The sequence below is a fragment of the Dendropsophus ebraccatus genome, chromosome 10 (genome assembly GCF_027789765.1).
Source record: "Dendropsophus ebraccatus isolate aDenEbr1 chromosome 10, aDenEbr1.pat, whole genome shotgun sequence".
Taxonomy (NCBI): domain Eukaryota; kingdom Metazoa; phylum Chordata; class Amphibia; order Anura; family Hylidae; genus Dendropsophus; species Dendropsophus ebraccatus.
Window position 1 is genome coordinate 56,570,798 of NC_091463.1, and position 14,269 is coordinate 56,585,066.

At 41.6% G+C, this 14,269-nt stretch overlaps 1 protein-coding gene across 1 annotated transcript in view; it reads right to left on the reverse strand.

The window, feature by feature from the left end:
• Positions 1-14,269, reverse strand: part of DCX (doublecortin) — a 92,428-nt gene that overhangs the window by 11,859 nt on the left and 66,300 nt on the right. Inside the window, exon 5 of the mRNA XM_069985928.1 lies at positions 10,681-10,797. Coding sequence (XP_069842029.1) covers positions 10,681-10,797 — 117 coding nt within the window. The remainder of the gene's footprint in view (positions 1-10,680; positions 10,798-14,269) is intronic.

The following is a 14,269-nucleotide window of genomic DNA, read 5'->3' on the forward strand; positions in this document are numbered from 1 at the left end:
AGCGGAATCGGCTCGCCCATAGAATGCTGGAGGAAAGGCTTGCGGCCGTGAGCGCAAACTATCCACGTAATCCGCCAGGAAACTTATCCGCACGGATTCCGTAGTCTGAACCTACCCTACCAGTATAATATATAAGAGCTAAGGTTCTGCTCCCCCCTGCGGGCGCTGGCTTTGCGACGGTAGTGTTCGCTGGTGAACACTGCACTATAGCTAGAGTAGAGACTCATGTGTATCAGAAGACCTGCACGTGGTGCATGAGGCAATATGGTTTGATCAAATTATATTCTAAATTCTGATGTTATTTTTTAATCTAGCTGAGAAGCTTTAGTATCAACCATGGGTGCGATGTCCAGCCATTTCTGTGTTCTCCAGGCTTGTGCATTATATACAAGAGGCTTTAAACAGTGGGAATTGTGTTTTTCATAATGTTATGTTTAATTGTGGGCGATCACCTTTTTCATTTACCATAAAATTTGAGTGTCTTCACATGCCCACAATGTTTTTTGTGATGCTGTTCGGATAAGTTCACTTTTTGCGGACTATATTAATGAACGGATGTGAATAAAGATCAACTTCTAAATTACTGCTGATCCTGCTTAATTTATTTCTCTAATATTGCTTTAGCCTTGGTAGTGAGATTATAGGAACATTTCTTATAATAATCTGTGGAGTGGACATTTTGGATGATATGAGGCTGCTTATTTTGAAGCTTTCACATATAGTATGGCATCATCAATCCTGGTAGGCACCAAACAGCCCAGCTAGACCCAACTATCCTCCATTGAATCTATGTGGCTGCTACTGTTGCAAAAATAAAAAAACATGTATTTTTTATGAAGAGTCCTATTCCCTTAAACCTCCTGCAATATAGCGGGGGTTGTTTATATGCCCAGAGTCACCTGGGGCCCCTAGGAGAGGTCCTATTCTATATGATTAAAAAGGAAAATCTAAAAAGTATTTGGACCGACCCTACTACTACGTAGTTAAGGCACATTCTTCTGCCATTCTTTTTTGCAGATCCTCTCAAGCCCTGTCATGTTGGATGGGGACTGTTGATGGACAGCCATTTCCAGGTCTCTCCACACAATCAATAACGTTAAAGTCAGGGCACTAAGCTTCTCTCTTGTGTTGTCTTGGCTGTGTGCTTTGGGTCACTGTGTTGATGGAAGGTGAAACTTTAGCCCAGTCTGAGGTCCAGAGCACTTGGGATCAAGTTTTCATTAAGAATATCTCTGTACTTTGCTCCATTCAGCTCCAAGCCACTGACCAAACACCCACTGCATGATGCTGCTACCACCACCACCATGCTTCACTGTAGGGATGTTATGGGGCAGGTGATGGCAGTGACTAGTTTTCTCCAGACAATTGAGGCTAAACAGTTCAGCTTTAGTTTAGATTAATTTTGCTTCTCTTAGTCTGAGAATCCTTCTGGTGTTTCTTTGCAAAATTCTAAAGTGGGCTTTAATTTACCTTTTACCGAGGAGAAGCTTTCATAATGACTTTTGTTGGCAAAAATGTTACATGTAAATACTGCTCATAGTAATAGTAATCTATACAAAAGGCATTACTGCCTAGCACAAAGACAGGAGCTGGTGGTCAGTGGTGTAGTCTGTGTTTCCAGACTCACTAGATAACACTCCCCCTATGATAACTAAATAATACCCCTATACCATGACTGGATAACGCCCCTATACTTTTGCTACATAACACCCCAATATTTGTACTTAATAACTCCACCATACAGAGACTAGATAACTCTACCATACCCTGATTATTAATACTATACTGTAATACTATACTGTAACTGAATAATAGTTCAATAACAACACTACAAGACATGAACATCACTATACAATAATCACATGAAAGGTAACATACTCCACATTCAGTCTATGAATTATTAACACATAAACATAGAAATAGGTGAATCTTTAGCTTTGGCTGCCTAAACATCATGGGGATTGTAGCTTTGCAACAGCTGGAGGGCCGCTAGTTTGACACCCCTGTCCTAAACCCTTCTACAGTTTATAATAACCACTAGACCATGTTTGTGTCTACTGTTTGCTTACAGGTTCCTTGTTCTCACTACTAGAGATGATTGAACATCGGGAAATCTTAGGTTCAATTGAACCCGAACCCGAATTTAATTCTCGATGCCTTCCTGTTCCGTGGGGAAGGTGGATACTGCCCGAGTACTGCCTGGAAAACAGGGATACAGCCTATTACCAATGCTGTATCCCTGCTTTCCAGGTGTTACTCGGGAAGGTATCGGGAATCAAATGCAGAAGGTTCGAGTTTGATCGAACCTAAGATTTTCGATCATCTCTATTCACCACCCCTCCAGCCCTGCTGCATGGCTCACGTTCACTAGGACTGTTTTTGTGCTGTGCTGCCCATACTTCACATAAGTCTATGCCCTAAGACTGTGCCCTGCAGCTTGTCATTTGCCCCCCCCCTCCCCCCTTAAGCAGCAACACAGCCATACATGATTTATATTTAGAGCCTAGTGCACACATATTACCTACCTGCCCCCTCCCAGAAAGCCACTTATCTGGTTGGTGACATTCTTCAATGGCAACAGGGCTCCATTCTTCTCCAATCTTGTCTGGCAGTTCCAGCTAATTGCAATGGGTGAGTACTGTTCTGTCTTCTTTTTCTGGTGACGAGGCTCTCCTTTCCCTCCAGTGGGGGTAGATGTTGGCATCAGTATCTTCAATGGAGCAGGCAGCAGAGCACAGAGAGAAGTTGCTGCTTTCCTGCTCCACCATCAGGGCTTGTGACTGCACTGTGAGGAGAGGGAGAAGGAATCCTAATGTCCCTCTCCACTCCATGCAAGTGTATGTTAGTGAATGTAGTACGTTTGCTACTTTTACCCTTCCTTTGCCAGTGTTTTTATCATAAATTAGGTCAGGGATAAAAAATACAGTTTGCCAGGTGCCATCCCCCACATATTACCACCAGTGCCTAATGGCAAATATGGCCCTGAAGACAGGGTTGTGTCTTTCCAAATCATGTCCAATATCAACTGAATTTACCACAGAAACATCTGCGGGCTATGTTCACGCATAGTATTTCCGTCATTCTTTTGTTTAGTCTTTTTTCAACCAAAACTAGGAGTGGAACTTACAGGGTAAAATTACAATGTAAAAAATTTGCACAGTTTCTGTGTTTTAAACCCACTTTTGATTTTGGTTGAAAAAAAAAAAAATACTGACCAAAAAAGACTGACGGAAATACTATGGGCCACATTTATCATCCGGCGGACGGATGATTTTTGGCGGAAAGTGCCGATTTGCGTATTATTTTATACGCAAATGGCCGATTTGCGAATAAAATAATCGCAAATCGGCACTTTCCGCCGAGTACGCCAGGTGGCGGAAAGGGGGCGGAAAGTAGGCGGGAAGTGGGAGGAACGGAGGGCGCGGACTCAGAGTCCGCGCGATTTATCATCCGTTCCGCCCAAATGTACGCCGAAAACCTACTCCAGTCCTCAGCTGGCGTAGGTTTTTGGCGGTGCGCACCGGCGCGCACAGGATTTATGTACAGGCAGTCCGCCTCTACATAAATCCCCGTACCGCCGGAGCTGCGGGGGCATTTTTAAGTCCGGCGTAAAAAATGCCGGACTTAATAAATGCCTCCCTATGTGTGACAGGCCCCCAGAGCCAAATTTCAAGTGTCATAAAGGTCTGAATATCCATGCAAAATGTTAGCTTTTCCTTTTTAATAAATTTGCAAAAACGTTTAAAATTCTATTTTCACATTCTCATGTCCAGCACCATGGACATAAAACTGTAGGTACACTAGTATATACTACAGATAAGCGAGGAGTGCTTTGTTTAGCTTCATATGAAACAGAAGCATCTGGTTTTGAATCTGTCTGCTCACTCTGTGGAGAATAATGAAAGGGAGAGTGCTATGTGTAGAAAGACAGGATAAAATTAGCCCAGGAGAGAGATAAAAAAACGCGCTCACCTGATCGGGCTGGGTATAGGGCACAACACAGATAGACGTGGTAAGAGGAGAAACTCCAGCAGGGAAGGGGTTAAGAGGAGCTGCAGCCAAAGGTCTTGATCCAGTATGAGAGATCCCTCTGGTATGGAATCAATGTTGCACAAAAACAAATAAAAGTAAGCAGGATAGATGCTGTTCTGATGGACAAAACTCTTTATTGTTAAAAGACGGTTGCTGTTCGGAGTGGGGTGCAGATCCTGAAACAGACACTAGGCGGACAATAAGTGCTAATTTGTTGTACTGTGCCTTTAACAATAAAAAGCTTCATCCACCATAGCAGTGCCTATCCTGGTCACCTTTTTTCAGAGTGTGCAACATTCACTCTTTGAAGAAGGTGGAGACAGTTCAAGCAAGGTCCGCCTGGAAAATGTGGATACAGCCCTGGTGATAAAGGTGGGTGACAACAGGGTTCAAAGGTCGATGCTTCGTATGAAGCTAAACGAAGCACGCTTTGTTTAGCATAGGGTCAGCTGCCCAGAACTTGGTTGGTATGGTTGGTTTGAGATAAGAAGGAAGCCTTGATTTACCTTTGCGGAACAGTGCAGGTCATCTTCAGCAGGCAAACTGACTCAAAATTGCAGGTACACAGCCACATAAGACAAGGCAAGCCTTACCCCCACTTCATGTAGTTTGTTTTGCCCTAGCTGTTCCTAGAGACAAACTTTCCCTGACAACTGGTAATAGCAGAAGCCTGCAGAGAAGTGAGACACCTAGTGGCCAAGATTTTAGAGCTGTTTTACTGGGACAAGAACAAATTTTTGGTTAATAAAGTGTTTTAAAGTGTAGTTTATAACAAATCTCATAGAGTGAATTTTGCAATTAACTAACGTGATTAAAAAAAAGTCACATGGCTTATATCACATAATATATGCCGTCTGTGAGATGCCTTTATGGAAGAAGGAAGTTCCAGCTATGTTCTCTCTCTTAATGAAACATCTAGAGAGTCCTCACACCAGCTGTCAGTCTAAATTCTGTGGACATATCCATGTGAGCTTTTTGCATTTATAACACAAATTCTGTGTAATTTTATCAGGTTTCATGACATCCATTTACTATAAAGCTTAGTCACCTAACAGAATGACATCTGCTGTCTCTGTGGTGCTGCCATCATTGAAAGCCCCAGGGAACAGAATGTAAAGTCAGGACCTGATTGACACGCTGTATCTCTTGTGTATAATTGCCGCAGCCTCGTGGATATACTTTTGTCTCCTTTCTCCAACCCCTCCATTAAGGAAGCATGAAATTAAAGCCCGGAAAACATCCCTTGCTGATTAGATTGTCTTGTTTCAGGGATTAATTTGTAACTATTACAATACCAGGCATTCTGAATTGCTTACAAGGACAATAATGTAGCGTCCTTACTGTACTTTGTTATGGATTCATTACACAATAGCAAGACTTATTGTGAATGCTGTCAGAACACAATCAAAGCCAAAGGCATCTGAGAGAGCATACTACGAAGGCTTGTCAGGAAACAATGGATACGTATAGCAAATCTGCTGGCACAACTTAAAGGGGGTTGTCCAGGCTAAAAGAATTAAATAAAAACATGGCTGCTTTCTTCCAGAAGCAGCACCTCTCCACAAATTGGGTGTGGAGCTCAGTTCCATTGAAGAAAATGAAACTAAATGGTAATAACACACACAACCTTGGGAAAGGTGTGGTTCTGTTTTTGAAAAGATTTTATTTTTATTTTTTAAATTCTGTATAACCCGTTTAAGTAACCCAAATGAAACAGGTGATCTTACCTGATTCCATTAGTTAAATTGTACCGGTTTCAAAAACCTGCATGGTTTTGGTAAATTAACCCTTCTGAGTGGTGACAAACAGATTTTAGTGCTCTTACTATTGTTATGGAGCTCCTGAGAGTCCTCTTTAAGGTACACATCTATTTCCTATTCTCTCCATTTGAAAGGGTGAGTTACCAGAGGTGGGCAGTGGGCAGTGGGCTGCTGTATGTAAGCTAACCCTTCGCCGGCCCAGAGCATACATCACCTCCTTCCTGCTCCAGCTTGCTTCGGGGGTTTTAGGCTGGACATCCTGCTCAGCCAATCAGTAGCTGCTGCAGGTCAGCACACTGATTGGCCGAGTGGGACGAGCAGACGCTGGAATCCTCCGAAGCAAGCCAGAGCGTGGAGCAGGTAATGTGGTGGTTAACTTAGATACACGCAGCGGGATGTCAATCTCAATGGGATGAACGGGCACTGGATCCGCAGCAGAGTTCGAAGCGAATTCACAGCGTGAAGTCCGCTGCGGTTCTGGTGTGTGTGAAGGAACCCTTATTCGGGTGGGACGGCAGGGAGTCAGTGAGGTGGGGCCTAGAGAATCCATGCCCTAGGCCTGCAGAGCCTAACTTCCCGCATCTCTTCTTTTTCAGCACACCCCTGGACTGCATGGAGGTTGGGAGAGAGGCGCTGCAGCCCTAGGCCATGGATGCTCTAGGCCTTTTCTCATTGACTCCCTACCTCACCGCACTGCCAGAATAAAACTTGTTTTTAATCATAATACCAGCCCCAGGAGGAAGGCTTATCCCAGGATCGAACATGGCGTGGTGGAGACTATAGAAAGGTACCAGCAGTTTGGGTTAGGTGGTGGCTGTTACAAATTCACTTTAAGCACTGACCTGCTGCTGTTGCTACTACTCCAGATGAATTGAAATCTACCCTTGATAGGTATAACATTTTTTAAAGAATCCTGGAAGCGTGCTTCACAAACAGCCTATAGATTCAATTGTGTGGCACATGTGGTAGCGGCAATAAAACAACTCTTAGATGGCATTACACACCTGACCATTTGTCAAAAATTTTCCCTGAAACGTCAGCCCTGTGCTGGTGAGAATGTGATGGCAGGGGTACCCTACTTCCCATACTTGCCCAAAACTTCATTCCTATTGGACCTCCTACAAATTGTTAATTGAAAATCTGATTCCTTGTCGCATTCAGTTTTCCCTACAATACACAATACTTTTGTTCGTAGGTTTAGATAAAGTCCCCCCTATACACAGACCTCCGATGTGCCAACTTCATTATAGGGAAATTGGCGTTGACGAAATACTGAAAATCTATGTGAACAATGTTGAACAATACATATATATATATATATATATATATACACACAAGTCTATAATAGCTAGAGGGAGTTTGACCCCCAAAAATACAGAAATAAATGGTGACTATAGGTGACATGTTTATACTACCCACTTGCACCCTAGCTTATGAGTGTTGTAATGCTTCCATTCCACTTACTCTATAGGAACAACAACTGCAACCTCAGACCTAGTGTTATGCCTTCCTATCTAAGCTGCAGGCTACTGGCAGTTACATTGTATTGACAGTATAATTGTCTTTAAGTGTATCCTCTCCTGACCTCTCTATTGACAATGATATTTATATGCAGATCTGGTGGTATGTTTACTGTTACTGTTACAGTTTGTACTGATTTATTTTAGACATATAGTCGTCTTTCTACAGCATGGACTTCACGACTTGGACATATCTCTCTGTTTCTCTACTGACATTCTTGTATCTTTGTGTTTTGCAAAACTTATTATACAACAAAGCAATGTTTTATAATCTTGAAAAATCCTTTATAAAAACATTGAACCAGAGATCTACCCCTGATGGACATTGCATATTCTTTGGATGATGGAGAAGACCTCACACAGCCCAGGCTTTTTCTTTCTACTGCATATAGCACATGCTAAGCCCCACCCCACTTACTGTTTACCCAAAGACTTTACAGTTGTTTTTCTAGGTTAAGGAGTAAATTTTGTTAAATCAAGTGACTTATAAATATGTTATAAATCACATGCTATTAAATGGAGAGAAGTTGTTTGAAACTACAGTGACCATGTAATACAGTTAAGTCTAAATTTCCATTACATAGATAGTTGTCATTTCAGTGTTTCTCAGCTGTATGCAGCTATGGCTTGCTGCCAACTGCTTACTGCCACAGGGTTCCTCAGACAGAAATAGAAAATTTTGGTGTACAGAGTGCCAAAAGCTTTCTGCTTCTGCCTGTGAAACCCCGTGGCGGTAAACACAGATAACACTGGGAAGGTATATATGGATTACAGTTTTTCCCATTTTATTTTTATTTAATAACTTTTTTTTGTTCAGGAAGAAGACCTTGACTACTCACAAACTTATTCATATTCTGAGTAAGTGGTTGGCCATGACATAACATTATTGGCATATATGACATCTATTCAGTAAACTGATAACATTCTGTGCATGCACAACATGTAGTCATGATCATTGCTCATTACACTTGGTCACATGACCATACTAGTGACCTGGCTGTTTAGCTGTTTCAAAACTACACCTATCATTAATGCCTTGGGCTGCCCAGGCATGAAGAATGTTGTAGTTTTGTAATAGCTTTTTCATAAAAGGGTCAATAGGGGGCATGGGGAGGGGGGCATTATTCAATAAAGTTGTTTTTTGTTTGTTTGTTTTTCAGCTGTGTTTTTTCTAACATATATGTGGCTTAAAAGTGGAAGCCATCCCTTACTATGCTTTGCATACTCTTATGATATTCTGCTTTACCATTAAACAATTAATTTTGCAGTTTGTATAAGCTTTAGCAACAATACTAAAATACTGATTCTTAAAACATGGCTGTTGTTTCTGGTGACTTTTCTTGAAAAACTATCCTGTGTTTATACATGAGGATTACCACTTTATCTGGCCATCATTTATCTCATCTATGATATTATTTGGCAGATTGCTACAGCTACATCTGTAATTTTCAGTTCTTCCAGAGCTGATGGGCAGAGCATAACTTCTATGGAGGTGGAGATCCTGCACAGTCTTTGAGTACAACCTAAAAACCTGCAGCAGCATGGAGGCCATGAAACCGCTGTTGTGAGCAGTCTCACAGTCTCTGACTTACAGAGCTGTCTCTTGGCTGTATCTCTTGGCTGTATCCTTCTGTCATCTCCCTTCTCTTGCCTCCCCCTCCACAGAGAAACTTAGGCCTTATTCACACGTCCCACAAAGTTGTCTGTGATTGTGGATCCCCAGTCACGGATCAACTTAGTGCCCACTGATTTTTTTATAGTGCTATTCACACATTACACTTTTTCACTAATCCTTTCCATGAAAAAATAGGACATGTCCTAATGCGGATTGTGATTTTGGTACAGAATAGCCAATAGAAGTCTATGGGATTGGTGTTTATTCCTGATGTCACAGATGTCACATCCATGAAAAACATGGATCAAATATGGGCAAGCTAGTTAATTTAAAATTTTTTACCAGTTTACCAACTTTGTTAACTAGAGCTGTAAAATTATAGCAGATGCGGATGCGAATGCACTACTGATGCAATTCTAGACCATTTTTTTAGAGATTACGGAGTAAAAAGAGCCAACCTATATGCGGACCTGCAAAATCAATAAACGTATGAATTAGTTGTTACTTGTAACTTAATCCCTAAGCTAGCTGCAGAACAGTTACAAGAGAAAAGAGCATTTTTGTCTGATTAGATATATTACAAAGTTTCTTAGAGTTCTTTTAAACGTAGAGATCTTAAACCATTCCCACCCACAAATTAGCGCCTATCAGCAAGATTGGCACCCATTTGCAGTGCCTTTACGAGGCAGGATTAATTGAACGATTACTGTATTATTTGTGCGACCATTAACATTCATTGTTGTGATGTTTACAAAGAGAGATGTGCGTCTGATGACAATAGAGTTTACTCCTGTGCAAAAGATACAATCAGCTGACTGCGTTTTCCTTCTCATTGGCTCATCACTGGGACTTTTATGGTGTGTTTACACCTTTATGATCTGTTCCTGGCTTTGGCTTCAATAATGTGTCAAATAAATTTCTCTGCCTAAACACACTATTATATGAGTCAAATGAGCATTTCTAGGAACGCTTGTTACCAAGGGCCTTTGTACTTGTACTTGATCTATGCAAAGTTTGTTGAAACAACAGTGCTTATTTAAAAGGATTCTCTGGAACTCCTCTATTGATGTCCTATCCTTAGGCTAGGTCTATAATATCTGATATCTCACATCAGCTGTTTACCGGAATGCTGGTGACTGTATATACAAACAACAGAATCTGAAGCAGACAGCTGTGTATGTTGTGTAGTAGCACTGCTAGGTTACTGCAGCTCAGCTCCCGTTAAAGTGAATGGGAGCTAAGTAGCTGTAACCCAGCATGGCCACTACACAACATACAGAAATGTCTGCTTCTGCTTCTGTTTCACTGTGTGGGCACTGTGGCTCCAACATACTGATCACTTCTGCAAAAATAACCCCACCCAGATACAGTTTGTACAGATGTTTTATCAATAAATCTGCCACATGTGACTATATTCCTAAAAGGTTCTCCAACAGTTTTCAGTCAAAGAATTGAAAGTTATGCATAATAGTAAAGAAGTATACATCATCGCAGGTCAATGGAGAGTCGGGTGATTCAAAACCCCTATTGGCTCATTATAATAATGATTATATATATACTGTATATATATATATATATATATATATATATATATATATATATATATAGATAGAGAGAGAGAAATTTTGTCCAAAACAACCTATGAAAAGCTGAATAGGATATTAAAAGACTTCACACAAATAAGTAACTTCTATTTTTTTTTTATTTTAGAGGGATATATTTTCAGTCTCTTGCCATCAGAACTGTTCCCCACCTGAGTCAGCTGGAGATTTGCTGCGACGTGTTGGTGCTGGGCTCTTAGCAGAACTTTTAAGAGAGCTAGAACCTGTTTTTGGAGGCTGTGCTGGATTTCCTTTCATCACACGGCACTCTGAAAGATAAAAATTAAGAATATGACTGGGAGTGCTTATTAATTCATGGCTGCAATGTCTAGAGATGAATTAAACAAAAGGAAAAAGCAGGATAAAAAAGTGCACCGAGCCAGGCACAAATAACCCGTCTGGTCCTAACATACTGTACATAATTTATAGAAAAATAAATACATTTCATCGTATTCTGCCTCCGGCTTTGAATGCAACAGACAACAAAATCTGTTTGCTCCTCGGTTCCCAGCCGTGGAGTTGGTTGTGAGGTCAGGCAGAATTTATTTTCATCCAGACAATGCCAGGTTTTCACACTTATGTGCAGGAATGAGATAATACAACGGCAAAGAAATCAGCAACATGTCAGCATGCTCCCCAAAGCCGTGATATGCTTTGCTGCACATTTGTCAAAAGAAACATAGCAAAGTTACAGAGTTCTTGTAAGATGTGCTGGAAGGAGAGGAAACTGTCCAATTAAGTTCTCTGCAAAAGAACTGCTGACTAAGAAGGTCTCTTCACTCCCACCACTGGCCGTCTAGCTGTGCTAAGGAGGCGGCTTCTGAAGTACTAGGCTAGAAATAAAATGTGATATGTGAGCTCATGTGTTTAACTATGTGGAATGTCTCTATAATGTTATCTACTTTATAGTAGTCTCCATTACATGTTAGACTGGGTTAACACATAGTATTCACCAACACCAGGTGTATGTGGAAAACACAAAAAGGCTACGTTGACATTATGTAAAAATGATGTCTGTCTTTCATAACAACAGCCGTCATTTACTCAGTGTGAACCAAGCCAAGAGGGGCCTGCATATTTTTTCATTATAGTTTTACAGTTAAAATTTAAATACTGATCAAAATACTGTGTGTGAACATAGCCATGTGCTAGTGCTTCTTGGACCATGCTTCATGTGACCATACACCCTCCCTCCACGTCCTTTCTAGTCATATATAGATTGAGTGGAGGATACCAAGGGGGCAGCATGGTCACATGATCCTTCTTGCTCTGCCATAATATAGATGGGATCACCATCCAGAGCACTGAGCAGGACAGCACAGCAGCCCCCTTTTTATTTCTGGAAGCACTGCAGGGCGCAGTGACAGCAAGTGTAAGTGATAAAATACATAGGGGGAGATCAAACTGGTGTAAAGTAAAATTGTCTTAGTTGCCCCTAGCAACCAATCAGATTCAACTTTTCTTTCCTCACAGATTCTTTGGAAAATGAAAGGTCAAATCTGATTGGTTACTAGGGGCAACTGAGCCAATTCTGCTTTACACCAGTTTGATGAATCTCCCCCATAGACTTTTTACAACAGTACTTAGATCAAAATTACAGTAAAGTGGCCAGCTCTTGCAAGAGCTGTGGTAAAATGGGTTGCTATTGACCAATCACACCAGTTTTTGTTTTGCACATATTGATAAATCTGGGCCATTGAGCCCATCAAGGTGTGCAGTGTACAAGTCCATAGCTTGTAGTAGATAGAGAGGACAGAGGATGTACCCTATAAGGTCCATATGCCCTAACACAGACATGGGCATTATACGGCCTGTAAGCCACATCCGGCCTGCTAACTAGCTCTGACCGGCTGGCATCAGAGCATCTGTGCTGCTGAATTAGACAGCTGTCTGATCACACACGGCTGGGGGAAGCAATTCTCTGTCACACCACCAGCCACTCACAAGCTCCATATAAGGAAGTGCTGTGTAGCGTATGAGGTTTCTGTGCATAGTTGGGTAGATGAGGGAGAGATTCTGATTGGTTGCTGAGCATAGTTCAGGGAGTTTAGCTCTGTACCCTGCAATAAGAGAATGATGGTCAGGTGACCTAGACTTATCATGTGACCTTCTCACCTCACAAACTTCTCACCAGTCTTTTTAGCACCTGGCTCTTCCTCCTGTGTATAATGAGGAAACTGATGAAATTCTGGACAGTCCTGCATGTAGGGCCCCAAAGAGCACAGCAAAAACTTTCTATCAAGGGTTACTGGTAAAATGATAGTGACTGTACATTCACTAACACATATCTTGTCCTGCTGACATGGGTATATCTATATATCTATCTATCTATATATAGTGGTCTACAGCACTGTACTCTGGCCCAGAAAGTCTCCCTCACCTTCCAAATCATAGAAGATCCACTTCAGGCTGGGGCTTGTATCAGAGGAAAGGATTGTGGGGGTAATCTCTTCATAACTGTAACTCGTCTCTCCCAGTCACAGAGTGCTGCATTTATATGCCCACATTTGCCCTGCCAATTCCCTAATGCTCCCTGCAGTCTCTGACAGCCCTTGTGTTTCCTATCCTCTTCATTCCCGCTATAATGTGCCTGCACTTACACTCAGCCATTTACTGTACACTGCTGCTATAATGTGCCTACACTTACACTCAGCTATACACACTGCTGCTATAATGTGCCTGCACTTACACACAGCTATACACACTGCTGCTATAATGTGCCTACACTTACACTCAGCTATACACACTGCTGCTATAATGTGCCTGCACTTACACACAGCTATACACACTGCTGCTATAATGTGCCTGCACTTACACACAGCTATACACACTGCTGCTATAATGTGCCTTCACTTACACTCAGCTATACACACTGCTGCTATAATGTGCCTGCACTTACACACAGCTATACACACTGCTGTATAGAAAAGTTTCTGTCACTGTCCTCCTGCACAGCTCTGTGATTCTCACTTCCTGATTGGTCCAGGCTGAGCACACATCCCTTCCCCATTGCTGTCATGTGCCAACATAGACCTCTCACAGAAGCCCTGCTTCTCCATTCTAGCCTGTTGTACTACGCTACTTCATTATGGGGATCTGCAGCTCCATCCTGTATCTACAAACTGTTGCTGTTTCTTCAGGTTTATGCACTTACTATATATTATACACCACATGCTGATTGCTATACAGTTACTTATTATATGACATATTCAGCTGTTTCTAAATGTTTGTTTCATTTGTCTTACATGTTGTTCAGAATTTAAAAAATCATTATTTGTGGGGTGTGGAACCAATTGTCGGCATTCCATTGATTTCTTATTGGAAAATTTGCTTTTGTTTAAGAGTGATTTGAATATCAAGCACGGTCCGGAACGAATCATGCTCGTAATCCAAGGCAACAATATATATATATATATATATATATATATATATATATACACTCACCGGCCACTTTATTAGGTACACCTGTCCAACTGCACGTTACCACTTAATTTCTAATCAGCCAATCACATGGCGGCAACTCAGTGCATTTAGGCATGTAGACATGGTCAAGACAATCTCCTGCAGTTCAAACCGAGCATCAGTATGGGGAAGAAAGGTGATTTGAGTGCCTTTGAACGTGGCATGGTTGTTGGTGCCAGAAGGGCTGGTCTGAGTATTTCAGAAACTGCTGATCTACTGGGATTTTCACGCACAACCATCTCTAGGGTTTACAGAGAATGGTCCGAAAAAGAAAAAACA